The 25,653-nt window shown below is 40.8% G+C and overlaps 1 protein-coding gene across 11 annotated transcripts in view; it reads right to left on the reverse strand.

The window, feature by feature from the left end:
* Nucleotides 1–25,653, reverse strand: part of Rgs6 (regulator of G protein signaling 6) — a 613,466-nt gene that overhangs the window by 48,744 nt on the left and 539,069 nt on the right. For all 11 annotated transcript variants that reach the window (XM_063241036.1, XM_063241035.1, XM_013155229.3 and 8 more), the window contains 2 exons: nucleotides 19,745–19,855; nucleotides 5,334–5,459 (listed from right to left, as the gene is read on the reverse strand). In XM_063241036.1, the coding sequence (XP_063097106.1) occupies nucleotides 5,334–5,459; nucleotides 19,745–19,855 (237 nt within the window). The remainder of the gene's footprint in view (nucleotides 1–5,333; nucleotides 5,460–19,744; nucleotides 19,856–25,653) is intronic.

Below are 25,653 nucleotides of genomic sequence, written 5' to 3' on the forward strand. Positions count from 1 at the left end.
GGCCAGCATGTGCCTGGTGGTGATGGTTGGAAGTGAAGGCAAATGGGGAAACTGGACTTAGGGAAGGGCAGTGAGGCTCAGGAGCCACTGGAGCAAAGCCAGGTGAACAGCGAATGGATGGAACTCCAGGGCAGTCCCAGGGCTGCCTCAGGTGGTCCCATTTCTCCCTGGATGCTGAGGAGCAGCGGTGCAGTTTGCTTCTTGAGGCTGGATGAAGCCAGAGAAATATGAATCACTGATCAATTTGTAGGCCGCCTGGAAGTCCAGGAAACCCCTCAGCTTAGCTATCTTTTAACAAACTAAGATCTTCATGGGTTAGAAAATACAGCTTTGGGTTCATTGCCAGAGAAAAGCAAACTCCGCGGCAGAAGAAAGTGTTTCTGTGCCCTCTGCTGGTCAATCAGAGATGCAGAACAATAGACTAAACTTGACGTTAGTGCCTGCTGGACCTCGAATTCTTGGGTCCCTGCATTTAGCAACCACCATCAGCACTGCACAAGGTGGGCTGTGTTCCCCAGGCAGTCGCCAAACTGCTGCAGATTTGTTGGGATAGCTCAGTTCTGATTATCATGTGTTTTGTTAGAGGGGGATCCCACGGGGCCTAGTGAACCTCTGAGGCTTCCTAGGACTTGGGGGGATGCTAGGACAGAGCTATCTAGGCAGACCTGGCACCCTACCCTCAAACACACACATGGTGCTGTCTTTTAATTGCTTCTCGCTTCAGCTGACACGATGTGGAACTCACATCATCAATCTGCAGGTTAGAAGAACAACTACATTCTCTCAGGAGACGTTACAGCTCATAAAAAATGTACGGGGGGACACTCTTTACTGCAGGTTTTGATTTTTAACTCATGCCCTGCCATGCAGCAGTAGGTGTCAAGTGGGGAGTAGAAATTTGTATAGAGAAGACCAGGTGGAGGTGAGGGCAGGTGGTAAGGGGTGGCTGGCACCACACTGGCAAATGTACAGAACAGGGAGGTTGAGGTCATCAGCTTTATGGCACTCCCTGCTTTAGAACTATAAGGCTCCTGCCTTGTGGGTGAGAAGCTAATTAAATTCCGGCAGTGCCCAGCATGCAGCTGTCTCTGTGGGTCCATCTGGTAACAATGGAGCACTGGACTTGGCCCTAGGTGGGTTAGAAAAGGGAAAGAGAGTCAGCCTCTGTCACAGATGGCTCCCTCCCTGTCACCATGTGTAAGGGCTGGACATGACAGCTCTTACACATCTTACGGACTCATCCAGAACAAAATGATCAGAAGGGACTCTCTGTCACATTCCATCATCATAGACTTATTTCTTTAAAAGATCCAGGTGACACTTTGGGGCTCCTTCACTCCCCATGCTGAAGCTCTGGCTTAAATATGGCTTTTGGCCACTCTTCTGTGCTGAGGAAAGGAGTTGAGTCTAAACATGCTCTCTGCTAGGATACAGGGAGATGGGGAGACCGAAGTGTGCAGGTACTTTGTAGTGTGCCCAGTTGGACTCTAGACAGTCTCTCTGTTGGGTGCCAGTAGCCTACGCGCTTGAGCAATCCTGGACAGTAGAGATGAGGACTTAACTACAGCTGTTTTGGTTTAGATTGCAAATATCCCCCCAACTTTCATATGTTCAGAGGCAGGGCTTTCAGAAGATGGATCTTGAGGGCTCTGCCTCCACTGATAAGGTCACAATTTGATGGCATTATTGGGAGGTGATGGAAATGAGGGGGAGGACCCAGTTGAAGGGAAGTGGATTATGAGGATGTGGCCATGGGGTTATATCTGGTCCTTGGCCCAGTCCTCCCTGGCTCAGCATCTTTCTTCTGTGATGTCTTTGCTGCCTCCATGATGTTTTTGCCTTGCCACGGGCTTAAAAGAAATGGAGCCAAGTGATTATGGACTGAAACTGTGAGCCAAAATAAGCCTTTCTTCTAAGTTGACTCTCAGGTACTTGGTCACAGTGACACACATCTGACTAGTGCAATAGCCAGCACAACAGATGGGCAGGATTGTCAAGCTGTGACACATCATACAACGTTCTGGAGCCACAGTGTACAGAGGCCACATGGTGGAGTTGCATCTGTCTGCCCATGCATCGTCCTCCTTACAAAGCATAAAATATGATCAGCTCTGAATCCTTGAGACCTGGGTCGTGACAGGTCCTGAGCCGAACACAGAGAGAAAGGAAGCAACTACTTTGTGGCAAGTGACCAAGAGGCCTAAAGTTGTGTGATTTAAGACTGAGTTTACCTCTGTATGCCTAATTACAGTGAATATCATAAGAATGGAATTTGGCCTCCAGAGAGGATTTTAGAAGCCCTTGGGCTATACTTCCTCTTTTTTGCAATTCCATTTTCTTTATCCTCTTTCCTGTCATAGATCAGAGGGGACTTTCTTCAAGTCTGGATTTATGCATGCATGCTGGGGGCCAGCACAGCCACATAGGCACATACATATTCTCTCATCCAAGATGAAACATAGCCCTGCTGGCACCCGGAAAGGGGCTGGCAGAGGCAAAAGTGGTAATGGCAGGAGGAACTGTTGAACACCTGCCAGGGACACACTCCTCAGTGCACTTGGTGCCCCAAGTGTCATGCATATTTTGTGAGACTAGTGTGATTTAATGTGTGTGCTTTCCAGAATGACTGCTCCAGTTTGGGCCGAGCAGCAGTCTGAGTGAGGAGACACCCTTGGGCCCTTGCAGTGACGGGACCCTGTGGTCATTCTTAAAACTCTCTATAAGAGTGAAGGTGGCAAAGGGTTTTGAGTCTACTTCTGGGCTGAGAAAGAGTCAGGTAAAGGGGCCACTCTATCATTGCATGTTGGGGACTCAAGTGGGGCAGAAGTGAGGACTCCTAGGTATGGCTCCTAGGGGACTGTGCTGGTAGAAACCAGGATTGAGCTGATCACACAGAGGTGCCTTCTGGGTGCATCAAGGTGGCCACAGAGGGGTCTGCTTCCCACACAGCCTGGGAGGCTGGTCCGAGTCCCACTCTAGTGGAGAGAATTAGAGGTCAAGGCTTCTGTTACAAATACTTCATTAGGAATTGAATTGAGACTCTGAGATGTGTTTAGAATAACACCTAACTCTGTAATGTAGCCTGTAAATAACATATTCCATCTTACTTGGTTTATAATAGATACAGGGATGCCTAGAAAGCATCAGTATATACAGTTGGTTGGGATCTACATATTTTCCTGGGAGCTCACAATGTGGAACAGTCATGCTGCCCCCTTGACTTATTCAGTTTCCCTACTTAGAATATTCCCTGTGCTTCTTTTTGATCTACCAGTATCTCATGTACCTTTCAAAGTCTAGCTTATTTCCCACTCTGGCTTAACATTGATTCCTCTCTCCTTGCAAATGGTTTTAGAGTTTACACTTATTTATACTCTATTACAGAACCAACTATTTCTTGTGTTTTTTCCTCAGGAATCTATGAGGTCATTGCAGGCAAAGATCATGCATACTGACTGTCTTGGTTCCTCAGCTCACACTGGTGGGCTTGGTATCACACAGATGTGTCACAAACATCACCCGGTTGATGTATGGGATTGAAGTGGTTCCTGCCTGCAAGTGTACAGCATGGATTTGGCATATTAATATTTGAGAGGGTAGCACTTGGACTGAAGTATCTTTTATACCTTTTTTCATTGTTTAAAACAAGGTCTTGCCATGTGGTTTAGACAGCTTCAAAGTTGCGATCCTCCTGCCTCAGTCTCCCAAGTGCTAGGGATGCAAAAATGTATTGTTATGCCCATCTATGGTCTGATTTTGAAGTTAAAAGGTAAAAATTATTAAAACTCTTTGAGAAATAGCTCTAGAATATGGAAGTTAATCCAGTAAACAGAAGAGAACCTGGGAGGCAGGGAAATAACTTTCCTGTTATCCATGGTCATTAGTTTGCCAAAATCTCTAGGTCTTAGATAAGTCACATTTCCGTAAGTCTGACTTTTCATCTAGCACAATGAATGACTGAATAAATCCAAAATTCCCTAATTTTTCCTGACCAAGTACTTTTTGCTTTAATATATCTCCTTTTCCTATCATATTGGGCCCCATATTTTGAGTGTTCCTTTCCTCCCAATTAAATAGGAGTTACTGATGCATTTCTCCTATAAAGCATTATGGACCAACAGAAACAATAGTTCAGATATTCTCTCTGACATCAGATAATTAGCATAATTACCACTGGAGTTGATAGAATTCTCCCCAACAGGAAAAAAAAAAAAAACAAAAAAAACCCTCATGTTTCAATTAGCTTGACTATAGTGTGGCTGAAAAGTATGATGAATGCTTAAATTTTAAAAAATGGATTACAGTAAAACACACACCTCCATTACCACCCCACCCCCATACTTTCCTTCACTTTGAACACACTTATCATTTTTGCCACTTTCTGAAGCAGTTCTGGGGGGTCTCTTTTGTGAGTATCTTTATTTGTGCTGCCATGGTTACTTTGATGTCCTAAACAGATTCAAAATGTTTGGCTTTCATGGTGTTTTTCACTTTGGGGGACAGATCAGAGGTCTCACAGTGCCAGAACTGGTGAATAAGGTGGATGAGAACACACTATAATTTTTTTTTAAGTTTGCCTTTGTCTTGGATGGCACTGGACAGAAGAAATATATAATATGTATTAACATATTAATATAATATTTATATATATTTTATCATACCTCTTAAAGACATTCATGACAGAGAAATTCAGGAACTGCTTCAGAATGTGGCAACAATGACAGGATAATGCTTTCAAAGAAAAGGGGAGTATTTTGAACGGGATAATGGTAATGTGATTTTTGCTATAATAATGTTTTTAAATTTAAACAGTCACTGTATACTTTGATCATACTGCATATTGTCATGTCTCCAGTTGTGGAATGATATTTACTATAGCTTTTTGGAATTCTGAAATTCGCCTGTTGACTCCTTTCTTTTCTGTGTCATTTGTCAGAGATTCAGGGATCCAGATCCAGAAGTCTGGGAGAGGAGAGCTGCGAGCTGGTGTTCCACTCTGAAATTCCATGGTTCTCTGATTTTACTTAATGAATGGTGTCATCAAATGCATTTGCTTATTTAATTATTATCAACGACATGTTTCCAGGTACTTGAACAAATGTCATCCAGACTTACAGAACTACAAAAAGAATGCTGATATTGGTGTAAGTCATATCATGGTAGTCACAAATCTACACATTTTAATTTGTTTTCATTTCAACCTTATCTAGATCAGCTGGAATTTGAATTTTAATCCTAATAGTATCTTGTTGAAAAACAGAGGTGGAGAGTGGTTTTGCAAATCCCTTCACACACATTCTGCATACAGTTTAACCTTGAAGACCGACCTTTACCTGAGGTTTTCTGAACTGAATTCAGACTCCAGGAATCGTAGGAACTGGTCCCGCCCCACCTGGTCCTTCAATATCTCGTCAAAAGAGAAGCCCCATCTTTTTACTCGCTGCTGGCTGGGCTCTTTGCTTTGGGGTGAGAAGAGAAAATTAAAAAATGATCACTATCAGGCACAAGCCTGTGGCAAATTCTTTTCAATAACGTATACATTTTGTTTCTACAAATGGAAGGTAAATATTTTAATGTATAAGTGATAGATTCTACAAAACTTGCAAATTCCACACATAGATTTGTATACCAATCATGATCAGTAGGAAAATGTTCCCTTAAAGGAGGTAGGCAAGAAGGTAGCACTTAGTATAGGTCGCCAGGGTACTGCTGAGTACCTGCTGTGTTCAGGAAATGCACCAGAACCGCTTTGGGCCTTTCTGGACCACTCCTGTCAGTTATGAGCCCACCTTTGTGAATCCAACCTTTCGTCAAAAACATTGTCTCATACTTCTTTAATCCACAAAAAGAGAGATTAGTAAAATCAGAGAATTATCATTAGAGCTGAATAATATACAACTTGTCTAATCCAGCATAAATCATACACATTTGTCTAGAAGCAAAATGCGGCATTCATAGCTGAGTAGTACTTGAGGTTTTATAGGTAAATGGATGCAACTTGAGACCATACTCATAAGTGAAATAAATCAGATTCACATGTATAAACACCATACTGTTTCCCTAGTGTAAAAAACTGAAAGAGTAAATAACATCCAAAGTAGATACTATGAAAGGGAAAGAAACTGCTCAAAGGGAAAGAACTACTAGAATAGGGGAATGGAGAAAAGAAGGAAAGGAAAAGGAAAAAACTATAAATATGTACACACACACACACACACACACACACACACACACACACAAGATAGCTGAGATAATTGTACCACTAATTCTATTAGTTCAATGAAAGGAACAGTCAATGCTTATATTGGTGGATCAGTTTTGCATGCATATATCTGGTAATCTGAGCAACTCTTTTGAAGATAACAATATGCAATATACTAACCATTATTAAATGCTTATCATCTTGTCTTGAAATCCTATATTGCTTTTTTTGTTGTTGTTTTATTTCTTTTTAAAATAAAAAAATGCAGAATTCACTAATTGACTTAGCCACCATATACAATGCTTATGATATACCAGGCATTATTCTAAGCATTTTATATCTGCTAATGCAGATATAATACACTGAGGCCTAACAACTGCTCTGTGAAAAAACTGTACTAGCAGTATTCCTATTTTCCAGATAGGGAAACAGAGACCTAGTGATCATTTGCATTAGGACACAGAACCAAAAAGTGATGGAGTCAAGCATCAAATCTGAACACTGTGCCTGCAGAGTGCAGCCTTGACCTGGCTGGATTTGATAGCTTATCTTTCTTCGCTATAGCATATTCACACAAAAGAATCAGGGAGGGGAAGGTTGGCCTCACCTCTTCTGGTGTTAGACTATGGAATATCGTCTTCACCTTGCTTTTGTCTTTCTGTGTAAAATTCACTTGGTGCATTTATTTCCCTAATCTCCTGTGCAGCAGTAAGATTCAAATTCACAGGGTCATATCTGTTGATGCCTCCCTATTAAAGGTGTAGTTGACTGACCTGAAGCAGAATTACCTCCCCCCACCCAGATCTGGCTTAATCAGAACTTATAGTGTCACAAAATTCCTAGGTGATTCATATCCATATTAACATTTGGGAAATATTCATCTTTTTAGAAACAGACATGTTTTATTATCTCTAATAGTAAGTGTTAATAAAATCCGATTCCTTTTTATTATGGAGTTTAAGTAGTCTCAATATTTATCTTAAGAAAACTATACTTAGCAAAAAAGAGGAAGAGAACTTGTGTGTTGGGAAGCTTGGGAAAGCAAATAACTGTATACCACCTGTCAAAAAGAACTTTCTGCTCAGAAAGAGATATTCTGTATCTGTGCTCTCTAGCATGGTCATATATGGCTACTGAGTACTTGAAAAGAGAAGGTATAACTAATGAACTCAATTTTAAATTGTAGTTAATTTTAAATCATCAAAATTTAAATTTAAATAGATACGTGTTTAATTTAAGTAGCTACTGTGTTAGACACATAGCTCTAGATGCAAGTTATTCCAACCCAGTTACTTCTGCACCAGTAGACATAAACAGCAGCAGTATTGTCTTCTAATTCTATGTATGGTGACCAACAGATCATGTACTTGGGGATCAGGTGGCTCTAGAACAGCTCTTCATTTCTAGTCACAGCTTAGTAGGATTACTGTGGTAGGCTAAACCTACAGGGTCCAACAATAGAGGATTCCATGAAAGATTTCTTCCAAAGTACTAGCCTGGGCCTTTTATGACAAAATATGAAGACAGTTGCTGGACTCTCTTAAATGTGAGCTATAGAACTAGTCAAACTGAATGATTTTTCAGGGAACCAAAAATACTATTTATGGAGAAATTTCCCTGGGGTTAAAACTAGTGACAAATTAAGATCTAGAGAGCTACAGAGTATTTTATCTTTCTGTGAGGGCCACACGATCTGTGGCCTGGGATGGACATGACTATCTGCTTTGTTACGGTTTGTGTCTGGATGTCCACCCACAGCCTCAAGCAATTATGGGGGCAGGTTTCTAGAATTTGTCATTGATTCATGGTCCAATGCTAGGATTATGGGTGTGTTACACCTTCTCTAGTTTGGGCATGCCCTACATACAATGTAAAGGACAGAAAGAGTCCTTTCTCTGTGCTCCTCCTCCTTTTGGCTTTTGTTGCTTTTGCCATCTTCTGCTGCCATGAACTGTTACCCTTCTATTGTGCCACCCTGCCTTGGAGCCAGCTGATTATGGACTGAAACCTCCACAAACTCTGAGCTAAATAAACCTTTCCTTCCTTAATTTTGGGTATCATACATTTTGTCTCAGCAATAAGAGAAAAATAACTAACAAAAGTAACTCTTTGCTAGCCAAGGATTCAGGGAACGATGCTGGTGGCAGCTGTATCCCCATTAAAGGCCATGCCCAGAGAACCAGTTGTGTAAAGTGACTCAGTCTCTGTAGTAAGTATCTCATGGATGCACATCTGTCACCAATGTTATCACTTTCTGATACTTAAGCAGTGAGTCCACATTCATCCAATCAGAGTTCTTGATGATAGAAGGGTCTGGTGGAAAATAACAATTTTGAGAGTGAGCTAGAAATCTTAGGGTGTCACTGTACTAGTAGAAGACTAGAATCAAAGTCATGACAGTTCTGCTGTCATGAACTGTTGCTCCTCTGCCATGCCATTCTGCCTTGGAGCCAGCTGAGTATGGACTGAAATCTCCACAAACTGTGAGCTAAATAATTTCTTTAGTAGAAACTAGAAAGTCTACAGATATGGGATACTCTGCATATTAGTTTCTTGGGGTCTCTGAAATAGAGTAGTAACAAGCTGGGTATCAAAACAGTAGAAATTTATTGTATCACAGTTCTGAAGATTCAAAGTCCAAAATTAACATGTTAGCTGGGTTATACTTTCCTTGAAGGCTTTAGGGGAAAAGTTGTTCTACGTTCCCCCTTCAACCTCTGATTCTTTGACTTTAGATGCATCATCTCTATGTGTGTCATTACACAACACTCTCCCTGGGTTTCTGTGTCTCCACATGGCATTAGCTCTGTGCATTTTTATCTCTTTTTGCTCTTCCTATAAGGATACAGTTCATATTGGAAGGGCCCCTCCCTACTCCAGTATAACTTTATCTCAACTAATTGCATTTGTGGCGGCCATTTTTACACACAAGGTCAGATTCTGAGGTTCTAGGAAGGACATGGATTGGTTGGTTGATACTGCTCAACCTCAAATACCTGAGTTTCCTTAACTATCCATTATCATCAGTCTTATTTCTACAACTGTACACTCCACATAATTTTTCAGGTAATGTTTGGCCATTGTGATACTGTTCTATTAAAAGATTGCCTACACATATTTTTCCTTTATTACTTATTTTCAGCATCATTCACTTTCAGGTTCAAGAGCAGATTTTTGAGCCCACTGCTACCACTGAATGGCCTCTTACAGTTTTTTCAAAATATCTAAAAATTTTAATATCTCTTGACCTTCATTTTCAGATTATAATGTCTCTTGCTTAGCCAAACTCAAGCAGGCAAACAACAGAATTCACAGCCCTTTTATTTATATCTATTATGTAGAAGTGCTTACATTTCTGTATTGTCATTTAGCTTTTTAAGGCTTTGTCATTGCCTCTCCAGCTATCTTGTAATCTCTTTATGTCTTTGTGTTCTGCCATAGTATATACTTAGCACATGGCAAGTGTTCAACTCTAAAGGGAAACTAATTTTTAAAATGCATATGGAGATATGGGTGATGTGTCCTTAACCTGACAGCATTTTCTAATCACTAGTTGGATGTGCTTTTTTTTTTTTAACTTTTATTTGTCCTTTGCACCCACTGATTATTATCCAATTCCTTCGTACCCACTGATTATTATCCAATTCCTTCTTCCCACTGGATATCCCAAACCACAGAAAAGGGAGGTGGTCTTTGAGGAAGATTTGTCTTTCATTCCAGCTGATCTCCCAGCTAAAAAGCATGGAGGAAATCTCCCAAACTGAGACCAAGAAAGTCAGAATCAGGGGAAGCAACTATTTGTGAAAATAATAATTTCAGCAGTGACTATGGAGTTCTGGGCACGATACAAGGATCTGTCTTTACTTGCTTTATACAGCCTCATTTGGATCTCAATATGAGCCATGCAGGTAGATATTTATGTTTAAATTTTCTCAAAACTCATCAGATTGTGCAAGGCCACATAGCTGAAACAGTCTGGAACTCATGTCTGGCTATTTCCAAAGTCTCTTCTTCCCCTCAATTCCTGTAGGTAGTATCTGCCTTCAACTATACCTCATTTGGTGTCTAAACTAAGACTTCTGGAAAGATGTAAGCAATCTTCAGAAGACTTTTGAGTTATGTTGAGGGCTGAATGATTCTGTTCTTCCCCAAATTCACACATTGACATTTGAACCTCCGTGATGATAGCAGGCAGTGGGGACTTTGGATGTTGATTGATTCATGAGTAGAATTAAGGTTCTTAGAAGAGACCCAGGGAATTCTGTCACCTTTCACCATGTGAAGATATGGAAATAAGATAGTAATCTTTGAGCCAGGAAGCAGGCCCTCACCAGGCACCAAATTAAATGGTGCCTCGAGTTTGTGCTTTCCAGCCTCCAGAACTGTAAATGCAAATAGTTCAAATACGTGGTGTTTAGAAGCCACACAGTTCCTGGTATTAGTGTTAACAGCCTTAATGGCTCAGAAATTGGTACTAAGGATCAGATGCTATTGTAACAAATACCTAAAAGTGCAAAAGCAGTTTTGGAAAAGGGTGGTGAACAGAGGCTGTAAGAGTTTAAAGACTTAAAGAGTCTGAGACTATGTTTTGGTGAATGGGACTTCAAAGGAGAGTCTGCTAAGTGCTCTAGACGGTATTCTTAGAGACTCAGCTTGAACTTTTTAGCCAAATCTATGTAATGCTGAAGAGAATGTTGGTGTAAATATGAATGGCAAAGGTCATTTTGGTGGAGTTTCAGATGGAAACAAGGAATATGATATTGGGAATTTGAGGAAAAGTGATTCTTGCTATAAAGTGAGAGAACTTGGTTGAATTGTTTGTATTCTAGTGTTTGGAGAAAGGTAGAAATTTCAAATGATGAAACTGGACATTAAGCTGAGGAAGTTTCTAAGTAATATATTAAAGGCATGGCTTGGCTCCTCCTGCCTGCTTATAGTCATATGTAACAAGAGAGAAATGACTTCAAGTCAGAAATGGCAGGCAAATGGAACCAGAACCTAAACATTGATAACATTGATAAAATTCTTAATCTATCAGTACATATTATAAAAAGTGAGGTCACTAATGGTATAGCCAAATGACTGTTTGATGAGATTAATATGGACCAGTTATTTCAATAAAAGTCAGAAACTATTCTTTAGTTTACTGAAGAATGATCATGAAAATGACTCAGAAATCATTAGCACCACTCCACATGCCCAGAGTGCAAGGGTCAGGGGTGTATGGGGTAGGACCAAACAGTGTATTCACTTCTCCAGTTCAGACCAGCCAGGATGTCCTTGTCCAGTGCCTCAAGGGAGATATCCCTGCAGAGAGCTCCCAAGTTGGGCTGGAGCCATGGAGCCAAGGGGACTAAGCTGCTTGCCAGAGTTGAGCACCAGGCCTCAGCCTGGGAAAGCTGTGGGGCCTAGTCGACATGGGAGACATCCCACTAAACTAGGGGGATAACAATGCCACCCAGTGGGCCTGCAGGGCAGAGCACCAATCCAGGAAAGCCTTGGACACAGACTGTAGCCAGGCAAGTGGTGGAGGTAGAACCACTGCTTCAGTGGGTTTGGAAGGCAGAGCACTGAGCCAAAGAGAACTGTCCTGATATATTAAGGTTCAAGGTTGTCTACCTGTTCTATTTTGAAATTTGGGACCCAACATCCCCCTTTTATTTCTCTTTATTGGAATGAAAAATTCTATCCTATATCACTCCCACTGTTATAAGTTTGGGAGTACATAATCTAGTCTTGTAGGTTCACAGCTGGAGGTGAATCTGCCTTTGGATGAACTGCATTTTGAGTGTCACTCATATCTCATTTAGATATTATAGATGAGACTTTGGACATTAGAGTTTATGGTAGAATAAGACCCTGGGGCTAGTGGGATGGAATAAATATATTCTGCATGCTAGAGGTCATAAATCCTGGGGGCCAGGTATAGAATATTTTGGGCTGAATGTTTGTGTCCCTTTGACATTTACATGTCAAAATCCTGACCTCTAATTGATGGACTACGCCCCTGGAGGGGTTAATTAGGTAATGAGGAATGGGATTCGTACTCTTGTACAAGAAACTCCAGAAATCTCTTCCTGATTCTTTTCCATGTGAAGCAGACTGTCATTACTGAACCAGAACGTACAACCTTACCAGACATCAAACCTGCTAGTGTTTTGGCCTTGGGCATTCTCAGCCTGCAGAATTGTGAGAAATAAATTTATTTTGTTTATAAACCTGAATATATTAAGACAGGTTCTTAGAAAAATTACAACACAAGGCATAGTTCCTCAGAGACAGAATATCAAATAAAACCCATCTCAGGGCCAACACTGTGACGAAACAGTCACAATTTCATTTAATACCTCAAGAATAACCTGAAGGTCCTGAATTCTCCAATGGGAGCGGTCCAATTATTTATTACTGTGGAACAAATCATCCTGAAATTGCAATAATAACAAACTATGATCAAAATATACAGCAAACATCTAATTTTTAAAAATTATAGTAAAAGACACATTGCCTTTAGTTCTTCCCAAAATATGTATCATTGCTTCAAACACTCACACCCAACCATTCTTGCAGCTTTCTGAAGCAGCTCTGGAAGACCTCTTTCATGAGTGTCTTTACTAGGTCTGATAAAAAATACAGTGACTTCTGCTGACAAGTGCCGTTCAGCTGAAAAGCAGGCTTGAGAAACATGATGATATAACCTTATCTACTTTATTTACTGGCTCTGAGACCATTTAATGTCTAGTTCTTTCCCAAAGCCAAAATGGCTATGATAGGTAAATATGCTGAATTTATGCAGGACATTGAGGCAGCGACAATAGTGTAACTAAAGATAGTCACGAAAGGGGACTTCAGACTGTGGCAAGAGTGATGGGATGTGTTCAAAGTCACGGAAGTATTCTGAGGGATATTAATGGAATGTGTCTTTTATTATAGTTAATTTTCAAAATGTAAGTATTTATTGTATTTTACGATCAGACCTTGTACTCATTCTTACTATCTTACAGGTTTACTGAACTCTATTGGGCAATTCTCACATAGTTGCAGGTAGAAGACATGGAAGGGGGCATGTGAAGGTAGCCTGGGCTGGATGTCCTGCATGGGTCATCCTGTGGCAGCTGGTGCTGGCTGTTGGTCAAGAGCTCAGAGCCTGTGACTGGACTGTCTGTTTGCACATGGCCTCTCCAGTGGCTTGGGCCTCTTATAGCATGGCGAGTGGGTTCCAAGAAGGAATGACTCAGGAGCAAACGTTTCAAGTGACCATGGCACTTCTGTATAACTGCCTTTCAGAATGTCACTTCTGCTGCAGTCTATTATTAAAATAAGACACCAAGCCTAGTCCACACAGAAAAAGAGAAGGAGGCATCTCTTCCTCTTGATATAAGGGGCAGCACCTGCCTGGCAGCCATATTTGGAGACTGACTACCACAAAAGTAAGAGCTTGACTAATTCCCCAGGACTCTGCCTGTTACCTGGTTGAGTTAGGTAGGAGTACAACAGGCTTCCTTGTAACTTTTTGCTCATGTACCTGATATACTACAGAGAGGGAGTAATCAACGTGTCACGTGGGGAGAACAAATCATAAACCAAATTCCGCAGACAACCCCAGGCTTTTATCAGCCTCCACCATCTGGTTAATGGCACCACCAGAAACATTTCCCATGGGTCTCCCTAAGATACTCTTATGGTAGTGATAGACTGAAAAATTCTCCTCAGCTGTGATCTGGCAACTTTGGGGCTGAATTTTTTCCTCAATGGCGAGCCTTGTCTATCACTAAAAATTTTCTTTATTAACTTTATTTCTCAGAATTTTACTGGATAGATTCAAGGTATAGTTTGCTCAGGCTTTATAATGATAGCCTTTCATTTCTCTCTGAATATACACTTTCTTATTCTTGGATTTCTGGCTCTTATCATAGCTTGCCTGAGGAGATGAAGGGATTCAAGAATTATTTTCTCCTATTTATGCTACATTCTATGCCATTTTGCCCATTATCCCATTAGCTGTCAACATACTCCACTGGGTTACCCCAAAATTCCCCTGGAAGTCAATATCCTCTTCATCTTTGTAGAACCTAGACATTTCCTATGCTACTTCTGCCTTTTACAGCCCAGAAGAAATCAAAAGCTCAGCCCAGATTACAGAGGCTTCCCGGATGAGTCGTATCTTCTCACATGCTGCTTCTGCTCTTGCACACAACCTGACCCATATTCTCCAGCTCCCTCCTCCACATGAATTGTCTGGGGGAGGTGAGAGCCTTGACCCAAACTTTAGGAACCCAAGAAGGGAGCCCCTACTGCACCCCCAGGCAGCCTGTTCAAAGGCTCACATTCATCATTCCTGCTTTCGAAAAGTCCTTGATCAACAGTGCCAAAATTTTCCTGCCTTGTGCAGACTCAGTTTCCATCATGACCTGCTTCCTCTCCCTCCCCTCCTTTTCCTCACTGGCCTTTCAGGAACAGAAAGTGCACTGGTCTCCTTTTTGTCCTGTGGTACAGCATACCCTCCTCCCTTGGCCGTTTGTACCTGCCAACACCTTAGTCTGCAGGGCCTGCTTTTGCCCTGAGTGACTTAATGCCTTTACTAAGTAAGGAGAAAATCCAGGGTCAGGTAGTAAGGCCAGGTTTTATTCACCTTGCAACATTTTATCCTTTGTGCTGAGCATACAGTACAAAGTAGGTTTTGATACATATGCAAGGAATGAAACCGAGACTGAGAAAATGACTGTTAAGTATTTGATTGGTCCTTGTCAGCCTTTATTTCATGGACGGGACTATCCCAAGGCTGAAGTGTGATGTTGACACCAATCCCATGTACTTCTCCCAGGACACCGTCAGCTTCTAGTAGGAAGGAATGTTTTGTCTAGAGTAGAAAGTGGCCTTCACCTTCATTTGCATCTATGTAACTTGACTCTGCTTGTAGGTGGCTAGGGCCCAATATGACCCTTGGGCTAGGCATTAGATTACAGCAGGAGCCTGTATAATCAGAGTAGAACTCTGCAGAGGACTCTTAATTGGACAAGGAGAACCCTGCATAGGGCTAGAGTGCCGAACATGTTGGGAGAAACCATGTGGCCAAACTATTATGTGCTTCTTTGCTGACTTAGGGCAAGGGATAAAATTTATTTTGTCACAGCAAATTAGGCTTATGAGCTTACCTCTCCTCTTTCCTTAAATATCAAGAAAATGTCCAAAGAAACATCACTTATTTACCCATCCTCTTTCCCACCTATACTTTTGAGTGCCTTCTATGTGTCAGACAGAGGTGTAGGTGCTAAAATAATTGTAATGGGGCAGCAATATTAAATGAGAAGGAAGTCAGTTATGGAATATGAGAAGAACGGACCAGGAAGAGGGATAGGTAAAACTCCGAGTTCAGCGAAGTATTTATAAAACCCTGAACACAGTATGTAAAGGCATAGACATTTCCTGTTGGCAGATGATAAGTCTGGAGAATTTCAGAAAGGGATGAAGCTGATGAGTCGAACTTGCAACAATGCTGTAGAGAGCAGTTCTTAATCTCAGTGTATCCAACACAGAAAATATCTGACTATCCACAACAGAAGCTGGGAACATGTCAGGCTCTGAGCAGTGGGTCTGCAGCAAGTCAAGATAGTGGGTGGGGATTAAACAGGGGACAGAAATATAAACTCAGAGACATAGAACAGGCTCTATATGGTAGAAAGGCTTTGCTAAGTAAAAGGGAGGGGTGTTTTCCTAATGCTAACAGCAAGACCAGAGGGCAGCACCCTGCCCATCCAGAGGCAGTATAGCAAACAGAGGGGAAAAACATGTCAGCGTGCAGGCAGACCTTGAGAGATTCTCTAGTTGGCTTACTCTTCCTATTGGCTTTAGCAGATCTAACTGGCCTCCCAAGCCCATCACAGAATGAGAAAGGTGCTGTTAGGGAGCACTGTGGGAAGGAAACTGAGGGGCACAAGGAACTGTATTTGAGCCTGCAAGGAGCTTGGCACTTGGCTTCAGGGTGTCATGCTAACGATGGGGCCCTGCCTCCCAAGCACAGCATGATCCCTGGTCTCCCTTTGTGAGAGGATTTGATTTTTTCAGTCTGTTCTTGGACTCCATACCCAGGATCCAGAGGAAAGCCCTAACAATTTACCTGTGCCTATCTGTTGACACACAGACAAAACTCCACAGCTGTTGGAACTCCTCAGAGGAAAGCTATCAGGTCAACTCAAGAAAACCACATTAGGAATTTTCAGCTTGGTGTGTCCCAGAATCTCCTAGAGTGCTTACTAAAAATGTGGTTGCCCAGATCCACTGCAGTGTAACTGTATTTTTAATGCTTATGATTGGAGAAGGAATGACTCATGCATTTTTTGAGTGAATTTTCAGCAGCTACTGATAGATTTTAGATGAAGATTGCCTGGGAGATTAAAAAAAATTCAAATGTGAGTCAGAGCAGAGGCACATACTTATAAACCCAACTACTTAGGAGACTGAGGCAAAAGGGTTTCAAATTCAAGGCTAGCCTGGGAAACTTAGCAAGATCCTGTCTCAAGATAAAAATAAAAAAGGCTGGGGCTTTAGCTCCATAGTATAGTGTGCCTGGGTTCAATAATCAAACAAATGAAAACAGCAAAACAAAATCCAGTGTGTTACAGCTGGGAATTCTGAATTAATTTTGGTAGTTTGATTCATCCTAGTGGTTTTAGTATAAGTATAGTCAGGGTTGAAAGCCAAGACTTTTATTTAAAGAAAACGAGCTCTCTTCCAAATTTCTGGGACTAGGAAAAGAGTTATGCTTCTGAGTAGTGATTGGAGCAATGAAATAATGACCAGAAAGGATGATACTTTGATCAATGACTTTTATAAAATAAGAGTACATGGGAGAAATAGAGATGTAAAAATATTTTTTAAATGTGAAAAAATTTGTATCATGTCCTTGGGGAAATTAGAGGGCAAATAACTTCAAAAGAGCAAACAGGTTGCTATAAAAACAAAAAAGAACAAGAACCATCAGATGTCTTGGAAAGAAATATGATTATTAACTGCCCCTCCCAGTACTCAGGTTTTCTCCTGAGAAAAACTCTTGAAGTGTAAAATCACACCATTGAAATCCAGACTAGTGGCTTTAAAGAGCAATTGCAGAAATTATGTTATTTGAATATAGAATACAAAGATGGAGAGATGGAGATTATAATTGAGAAAAAATAAGAGATACAATAGCTTCACCACAGAGGCCCAGAATTCCCGCCACAGGATTTCCTGAGAAGTAAGAATGAAGTGGAAAAAAAAAGGGAAGCAGTAATCACAGAGAAAAAAAGATAATGAAAAAGAAAAAGAAAAGAAAAAAGATTCTGAGCCAAAGAAAGATTTAAATTCTTGAATCAGAATGGATGGGACTCCCTGGGTCATGTTAGAAATATAAGTAAAAAGATAAGAGATGCTTGCTTCCATACTGCTTCTTTTAATGTTAATAGAATAAGTTGCAAGATGTTTTCTGAAACGCTATCAGATTACCATACTGCTGAGAGAGGCTGGTGGAAGAGGAGAAAGCAAGCCTCTAGTTTTAGATTTATATACCCCACAAATATTTGCATGAGTTAGTAGCATTTTTAATTAAAAGATTCAAAGTAACTGTGATAGAAAAATGAACTAGAGTTAAGAAAAAGCCAATCTAAACCTTCACTAGTAAAGCAAAAGTTAGGGAGGAGAAAAAAGAGTAAGAGGAAAGAATGAGATTTTGGAAACATAAAGAATAAAGAAAACAGGTAAAATAAATGATCCAAGCTCACATGCAGTTTTCAATTCAAAGCGAAACAAATCACTAGAAAAATGGATAAAGACACAAGAGCTTGCAAGTCACAGAAGAATGAATACCTAATAATCAGGTGAAAAGATTATCAAGAGCATGCATAAAGAAATAGTGAGATGAGGAATTTTTTCACCAGATTTGTAAAGTTAAAAATATTGCTGATGTTTAGGTTGGTAAGGACATGAGGAAATGGTCACTTTTAAACTGAGGGCATGAAAATATTTGCTGTAATTTTGTTCAGTAAGAATCTGCACACAAATGAAAATTAAAAATTAAAATATACCATTCCAAGTAGCAATTCTACTTCTGGAAAATATATATTAAAGAAACAATTGGACCTGTGGATAGGGATGCTTCCTGAATTATTATCTATTTTATAGAAAAATGACATGATTTCAATATTTATGACTCAGGAATTATTTAAATAAATTTTACTTTACTCATGCCAGGAGTGTTATGTAGGTATTTAAAACAGATAAAGATGTATGTCTATGTGGAAAGATTGCCATGCTATATTGCTAATTAAGAATATAAGACAATATATGGCTATGAATCCAGTTATGTTAAAAGGTAGGATATTTTATATGCATTAAATGATGGATTCCCAAACTTTCTGAGTTCATGGCACCCTTAGTGTCTCATTAAGTTTTTCACGAAATCCCTGAGCTAAAAGAATACCTCATGATTTTGATTATTAAGGTCAACATCAATAACTTGATATGCATTTATGCCCTAGCAACTTTATGAAATACATATATCTTGCAAAAATTATTTTTATTTCATTCTTTAAATAACCACAACATGCAGCCACCTATTGGGCACCGCACATTTTCTCGAGCTTTGAAATCAGGTTGAACCCTAACCCTATTGCCTATTCCATTTTTATTTTTATAAATCAAAAAGTATTCATTTTTCTAAATCACAGACTTGGCTCTGAAAACTTAGATTTGCAAAGATATAACACCGAAAAGGGCGGAATGTGCTCTGATGTTGACACTGAACTACCCTAAGCCAGTAGTTCATGCAATATCTAACAGGAGTCCAACACTATGTGCCCACCATTTACACTGTGCTGGGAGTCCCTTGAAGTGCCCTAGGTGCACTGATGCAGTTGGGAGCCAAGGAATCAGACTATAAACAAAGATTCTTGTTGGGAGATGAGACTGGGCTGCAGGAAGAGAGGATTTCCTTCTTTATGCACATCTGGATAGTTTGAATTTTTCATTATTAAGTATGATGACTTCTGTTAGTTTTTATAAGATTTTCCAGTTTCAGGGGAAGATGCCAGCAAGAAAGCAAAAGTGAAAGAGAACATGAGAGTGACAGGAATGAAAAAGAAACAAATGCTCCAGCCCAGGGGCAGAGGTTATGAAGGCACACCACACTGAAGATCAGTTTCCTCATCTGTTCCACAGTGAGAATAATAATGTTTACTGTTGAGAGGATACAGTGGAAGACACTTACTGTGTGATATGGCCAGTACAGAGTAAGTGCTAGCTAGTATCATTAAATCAGAACTAGGAAGCGTCGAAGGACGGTCCCAGTTGTCATGACATATGAAAGGTCAGAGCAAGGAACCAAGGATCCATGTACAAATCAGAGTGATAAGGAGAGAGAAACATAAGCAAGCAGAATGTCGTGTGGAGGTTTGGAGGCTTCTGTTCTAATGATAGAGTCAAACTTTAAGACAGGGAATAAAGTAACCTCATGAACTTATGGATTTTTGTCTACATCTCTCACACTCAAGAACCTTAAAACATTTTTTTTACCTCATTTCTATGTCCCATAAAGTGATGTCATCGCTGATCCAAGGATTAGATGGCTCTGCTGGCGTTATGAAGGGGTCATATTCCACATACTGTTCCGTGTAAGCAATTAAACTGCAGGAGGGAAACAGAACAAAGGGTGTTGCTGATTTCCTATAAAAATTTTAACTCACTTTCACACATATATGAGAGCTATCACCATATAATTCTAAATTTAAAAAAATGTTTCCAATCCTACTCCTGATAAATAAAACCATTTTCACATCTCCCATTCCAGTCTTGTTATGAATGTATGGGATTTGTATGGTTGCAGTCATAGTACACATGTGACTCTCATGTATTTTACTCCATGTCTTTCCCTGCTTATGTTAGCTTTACTGATACACTAGTCCAAGCCTGCTTGTGTATCACCCTTCTACAGAGTCTATAGGTCTTAAGGCATCGGAAGCATATGAAAGATACCATACTACAGTTCAAGCAGGCCGTCTGTCTGGTATTCCCAAATGGAGCATGTTGTTGTTGTGAAGATTTTCAAATCCTGCAGACCACAAGGAGTTCACAAAAGCAATTTTTTTTTTTTTGGTGCTTGCCAGGCAGGTGCTTATGCCACTGAGCTAAATCCTTGGCCTACATAAGCAATTTTTTAAAACCAACTTATTTCGATTAGTTATAATTTAATTCTCATGTCAATCTAATACATAATGAAAGTCTAAAAGTAGTTAACAATCAAACGGTTCTAACTGATTACTCATATGTGTGCAAAAAAAGCAAAAGCAATGATTGTTTTCTCCATCCCTTCTCACAAAGCTATTTTTTGCTTTCAGTTCCTTCTAGCATTTACTTGTATATTTCTACATTAGATGGTTTTGTAGCTATCTTATCAATTTTAGGCAAGGATTTAACTATCTGTTCAGTAGTCACCCATACTCCAGTCCCCACTCTCCACTGATCTTTCAAATATAATATATAACAATTTTTGCTAAATTAATAATCAGTGTCCATCTTATTAAGTTAGATTTGCTTCTCAGCTCAGTAGCATATTACTTTTTCTCAAGTTTATTTTTTAAAAACAAATTTTTAAAACATCTAGCATGATTTTTTCCACATCTTAAGCATATTAGCTGATCAATCAATTCTCTTGCTTTGTTTTGTTAGGAAGGGTAATTGCCTAGTGTCTTAGTTTTCTCATTGCTGAGATGAAATACCCAATACCCAAAGTTAAAAGAGGAAAGGTTTATTTGATTTGCAGTTTGTAGAGGTTTCAGTCTGTAGTTGGATGGCTTCAAGGCAGGGTGGCAAGGGCAGACAACCTTGCAGAGGAGAAACAGTTCATGGTGGGCAGAAGGAAGTAGCAAAAGACCTTAGTAGTTTCTTTCTGTCCCTTTTATAGTCTATCTAGGCTATGAAGATTAGGGCAGAACCAAACAATTGATGAACTGATAATCACATTCACTTAATCCCAGCACCACACAGTCTAGTTTCAACCATCTCTGAAAAAGTCCTGCCAATGACCTCATGAAGCTTTGGGGGTACATCTAGACACAAACCATAACACCCACGCTAGCTTTGAACTTGCAGTCCTCCTGTCTCTGCCTCCCAGAGTATAGTTTCTCATTTTATAAATAAAATCTATCTCAGAGAATATTAATTCTGTATTTTTATTGTGAATTTGTTCTATTTATTGAATTGCTTTTGGTTCTTCCAAAGTCCTTTCTTCTGTTTGTTTATGTGAATTACTGTACACTTTTTTCTCGCTGGAGCTTTCTGTGTGTCTGGAATATCTCTGTGCTTAAACAGAGTGAAGTTCTGAGAAACACATGGGTGCTCAGTCTGTACATGAACAGAGCCTATCAACTAATGGGCTTCTTGGTCAGATTACGGGTAACCTGCCAGTTTTTTTCTCTAGGGTTCCAAACAAGAGTTCTGGAGTGTTTCCTCTGGAGACAAATACTTTTATCTAAGCAGGAGTCAGTAAGCTTTTCCTTTCCCTGGATGTCATATAGTAAACATTCTAGGCTTTATATCTAGTATCTGTTGCAATTGTGTTTCGGTAAAACTTTTACATGCAAATATAGAGAATGAAACAGATTCAGTGCCCATCTGGCAGGCTTGAAAATCTGTACAAATAAGAAATACACGACTAAAACCACGATGCACAGTGAAGGCACATGATGTGCCCTGTGAGGGCTTCGTCAGTGAGGGCATTGCAGCACCTCAGCTGAAGGAACAGACAAGGAGGCTCTCAGCAAGGACCCTGGCAAGAAGGACCAGGCTGCAAGTCAATCGCAACCACAAGCCACTCCTTTGCCACTTGGGTTAATTTCATTCTTCATGAAAGAAATGAGGTTGCATGCTGAGGAATAGATTCATTTCCTGCGACTGCTGTAACAAATCACCACAGACTTGGTAGCTTAAAATAATGGAATTTATATTCAGTTTTGGAAGCGAGAAGTCTGAAACCAAGAGCTTGCAAGACTTGTTCCCTTTAGAGGCTTTAGAATCCTTTTTCGCTTCCTCTGGCTTCTGGTGGCTCCCGGAATTCCTTGGCCTGTGGCAGCATGACTTTAGTTCCTGTCTTTGTCTCACATGGTCTTCTTCTCCGTGTCTGCGTCTTTTCTTTTTTATATTGACATATGTTATTGGGCTTAAGATTCTTGTGGATAACCCTGGATGATTTCCTTCTGAGCTCTTTGTTATATATGCAAGATTCTTTCCCCAAGTGGAGTTCTACATTCGAAGTTCCATGGGTTAGGACTAGGACATATCTTTTCGGGGGGACATGTGAGAACGAGCTTGATGTGGGGTTAGGTTGTGAGGGCACACTCAGTCTTCTGTCGCCTTTTTCGCACAGAGAAGCACAACAGACAGACCACTGGCAGGAAAACTAACTCATGTTCAGGGGGTGCTCCAGTGTTGAAGTCATGACACATGGTGGGACGTGCTCTGATTGAGACATTTAGCTTGTCAAGATTTGAGATGAGCCATACAGCTGTGACCCCTCTCCCCTCCCTGGATGCCTGACCTGCCCAGGGTAGTATTCTCACCCTCAGGTGGCTGAGTCTCTCAAATAAAAGACTTCCACTTGGCAACCTAAGGCAAAGCTAGGGTCTCTTTTAATTGGTTAATTACAAATCAGGGAAACATATTAAAGAAATAGATTTTCTTGGAAATAGAACACAAGTACAGAAAAGCCAGATTTTCTCTCCTCCTTCCCTGATTTTCCTCAGATATCCATGAAGCCAAAAAATCGGGCTGTCTGGAACCAGCTTAAGGCAGCAGAATCAAAAGGCCAGATAACCATGAAGGAAAAGAAAAGGGCTGTGTGATGACTCAAATTGTGAGGAAATACAGGCTCTGGACTAGGTCTCCTGTAGAGAAATTTGGGAATTTCTTTAGAGAAGTAGGTGAGATGGTGGTGACATTAATAGTCAAGTTGGGTCAAGAGAAAGTGGTTGACGGCCCAAGGCAGGACTTTGTAACCACCCACGTCAAGAGCCCAAAATACGACTTTGGAATAACTATTAAGTGTGAGCAGATTTTTCATGGAGCTTGGTTCCACAGGGTCCAGGAAAACATCAAGAGGGACTGGGGAGAACATGTCTGGAGGAGGAGTAGGAAATTCCTGACAATCTGAATCAAAGCAAAGAACTAACATCTGTATGATCAATCATCTGTCAGGTAGTGTCAGTCATGGTGTTGGCCAGGAGAGCACTTTATTGTACTGGTAGAGGGAAATTTAATTTGTTAAGTTATATAAATCAAATTGGCTAGAGATTCTGTAAAGGAATCAGTAAAATCACATGGGCATGTGTATTTAAATGCTGTTTTATTGATAGAAGCAGGACCGACTAAATAATCAGAATTAGGTATTAATGTCTCAGGGCTACAAAAGGAGCTCCTAGTCAGCAAGATACTTGGAGTAGAGGTAAGGATGGTAAAGAGGGAGATGATAAACAATTCCATCCTGAGATTCTAAGAAGAAGAAGAGAGAGACTGGAGTGGTACATTTGTTTCTAATGGTACCACAACCATTACATGCACTCAGCAGCTTAAAACCAATGTGCTATCCTCCAGTTTGAAGGGTCCGAGTTTGCTAAGGGTCTCATTGTAGCAGTAGGACAGCATTCCTTCTGGGTCCTCTCCTAAAAAGTCTGTTTTCTTGCTTTTTACATCTTTTAGAAGTTTTTCCACCTTCTTTGGCTCATTGCCTCCTTCTGCCTCCAAAGCCACAAATGGCTGGTTGAACCTCTCTCACTTACTATCACTCTGACATTGATATTTCTGCTTCTAGTCCATCTTTGAAGGATACTTGTAATGTCTTTGGATCCCCCTGAATAAGCCAGGATACTATGCCTATTTTAAGATCAACAGATTAGCAACCTTAACTCCAACTGCAGCTTTAATTGTCTCTCCTTACTGTATAACACAACCTATTCACAAGCGCCAGGCATTTACAATATAGACATCTTTAAAGAACCATTATTCTGCCTATTATGGCTATAGCCTAAAAGGCACTTGTATAGAAGGGAGAAGATGTGGGCACATGGAGGAGGGTGTGATGTCAGTAAAGGATGTATAAAGGTCTGCATGAATGATTTGGGAATGGCAGGGCCACGTTCTATTTCATTGCTACTCTCATGCCCTAGGCAAATAAACCCAGTGTTGAAAAATATCTATGCTCCCTCCTCTGTCCTGCTGGGCACCCAACTGCATGAAACAGACAGAAGACGGCAATGTGTATCTTCTTGGAGGTCCTGATGGGTAACCAGGCTTTTCACAGTCTGCTACCTCAACTGTTTTCCTGGATTTTGTGAGGGTGGATCTTCCTCCAGAGAGTGGCAGAGAGGGTACACTCCAAACCTGAGTGAGCTGAGAGGAAGAGGAGAATACCCTGCACTCAGTGGAGAGGCACAGTGGTCCATCTCCTGTTTCTTCTTCTAAGCATCAGGCTGCCTGCTTGCTTCCCACTCTCTTGTACCCTCTGAACTGGAGGAGCCTTGATCTCGAGTCCTAGAGCTTCCATGGAGGACACTGAGGAAAGAAATAAAGGGTTGACTCTACAGGATAAGATCCAAAGCAGAGAAATGGAAAAGCCTTGATTGAGGTTTATTTCCAGGCTGACAGTGCTATTTCTTGGATGGAAAAGAAGTTCAGAGAAAGATAGGATGTTACCCAGAAGAGTAGTGAGCATCTCTGGCTGTGTGGGTGCTTCTAGTGGGTGTCTGGAAAACCTTAGCAAAGCAGACAGGGACCATGGATGGGGCAAAGTCCTCAAAAATGAGTGAGTAGGCAGAGAGATGTTTCTTGATTTCTTCTTGGTTCTATTTCTGTCCTTCCTGAGACCTGTATCATCCTGACATGCACATGGTGATTTCCCCAGAAATTTACTCCCCTCTATTTTCTACTTTTTAGTAGTGGAAGCTATTCAGTCACAGGTTCTGGGGCTTGGTGATCAGGTCCTTGGCAGATGTCGGTAATGAAAGTGATTGAGATACCGTAGAAAGTGGGATGGGAGCGGAGATGAATAAGTCTCGGAGGTGCTGAGGCCCTGATTCCAACTCTTTTTCAGATTAGCAGAATCACTGTCCATCCTGGAGTTCAACTCCACAGCACTTCCCATATCCAGGAAGTAAATACATGCTCCTTTGACTGAACAGTGTACCAGTGTGGTGTTGGCTCATTCGAAACCTAATATAGCTGAACAGGAGATGAAGGTGATAGGCAGGAGAAGGAAGGTTCATCAAGGCCACCTTTTGTGGCACTGATTGGTGTGGCTCTGTCCCCATCATGGCTACCTCATGGGGAATGATGAACAGTTTGTTCAGGAGACACAAGACAAAGGAAAGGCCATCAAGGGAGCAGCCATGGTCGATACACCAAGCTACGTGTGTCCAGAGTTAATACTAATGACC

The sequence above is a fragment of the Cavia porcellus genome, unplaced genomic scaffold (genome assembly GCF_034190915.1).
Source record: "Cavia porcellus strain 051 isolate PalLab524CR breed Dunkin Hartley unplaced genomic scaffold, mCavPor4.1 scaffold_31, whole genome shotgun sequence".
NCBI classification, from domain to species: Eukaryota; Metazoa; Chordata; class Mammalia; order Rodentia; family Caviidae; genus Cavia; species Cavia porcellus.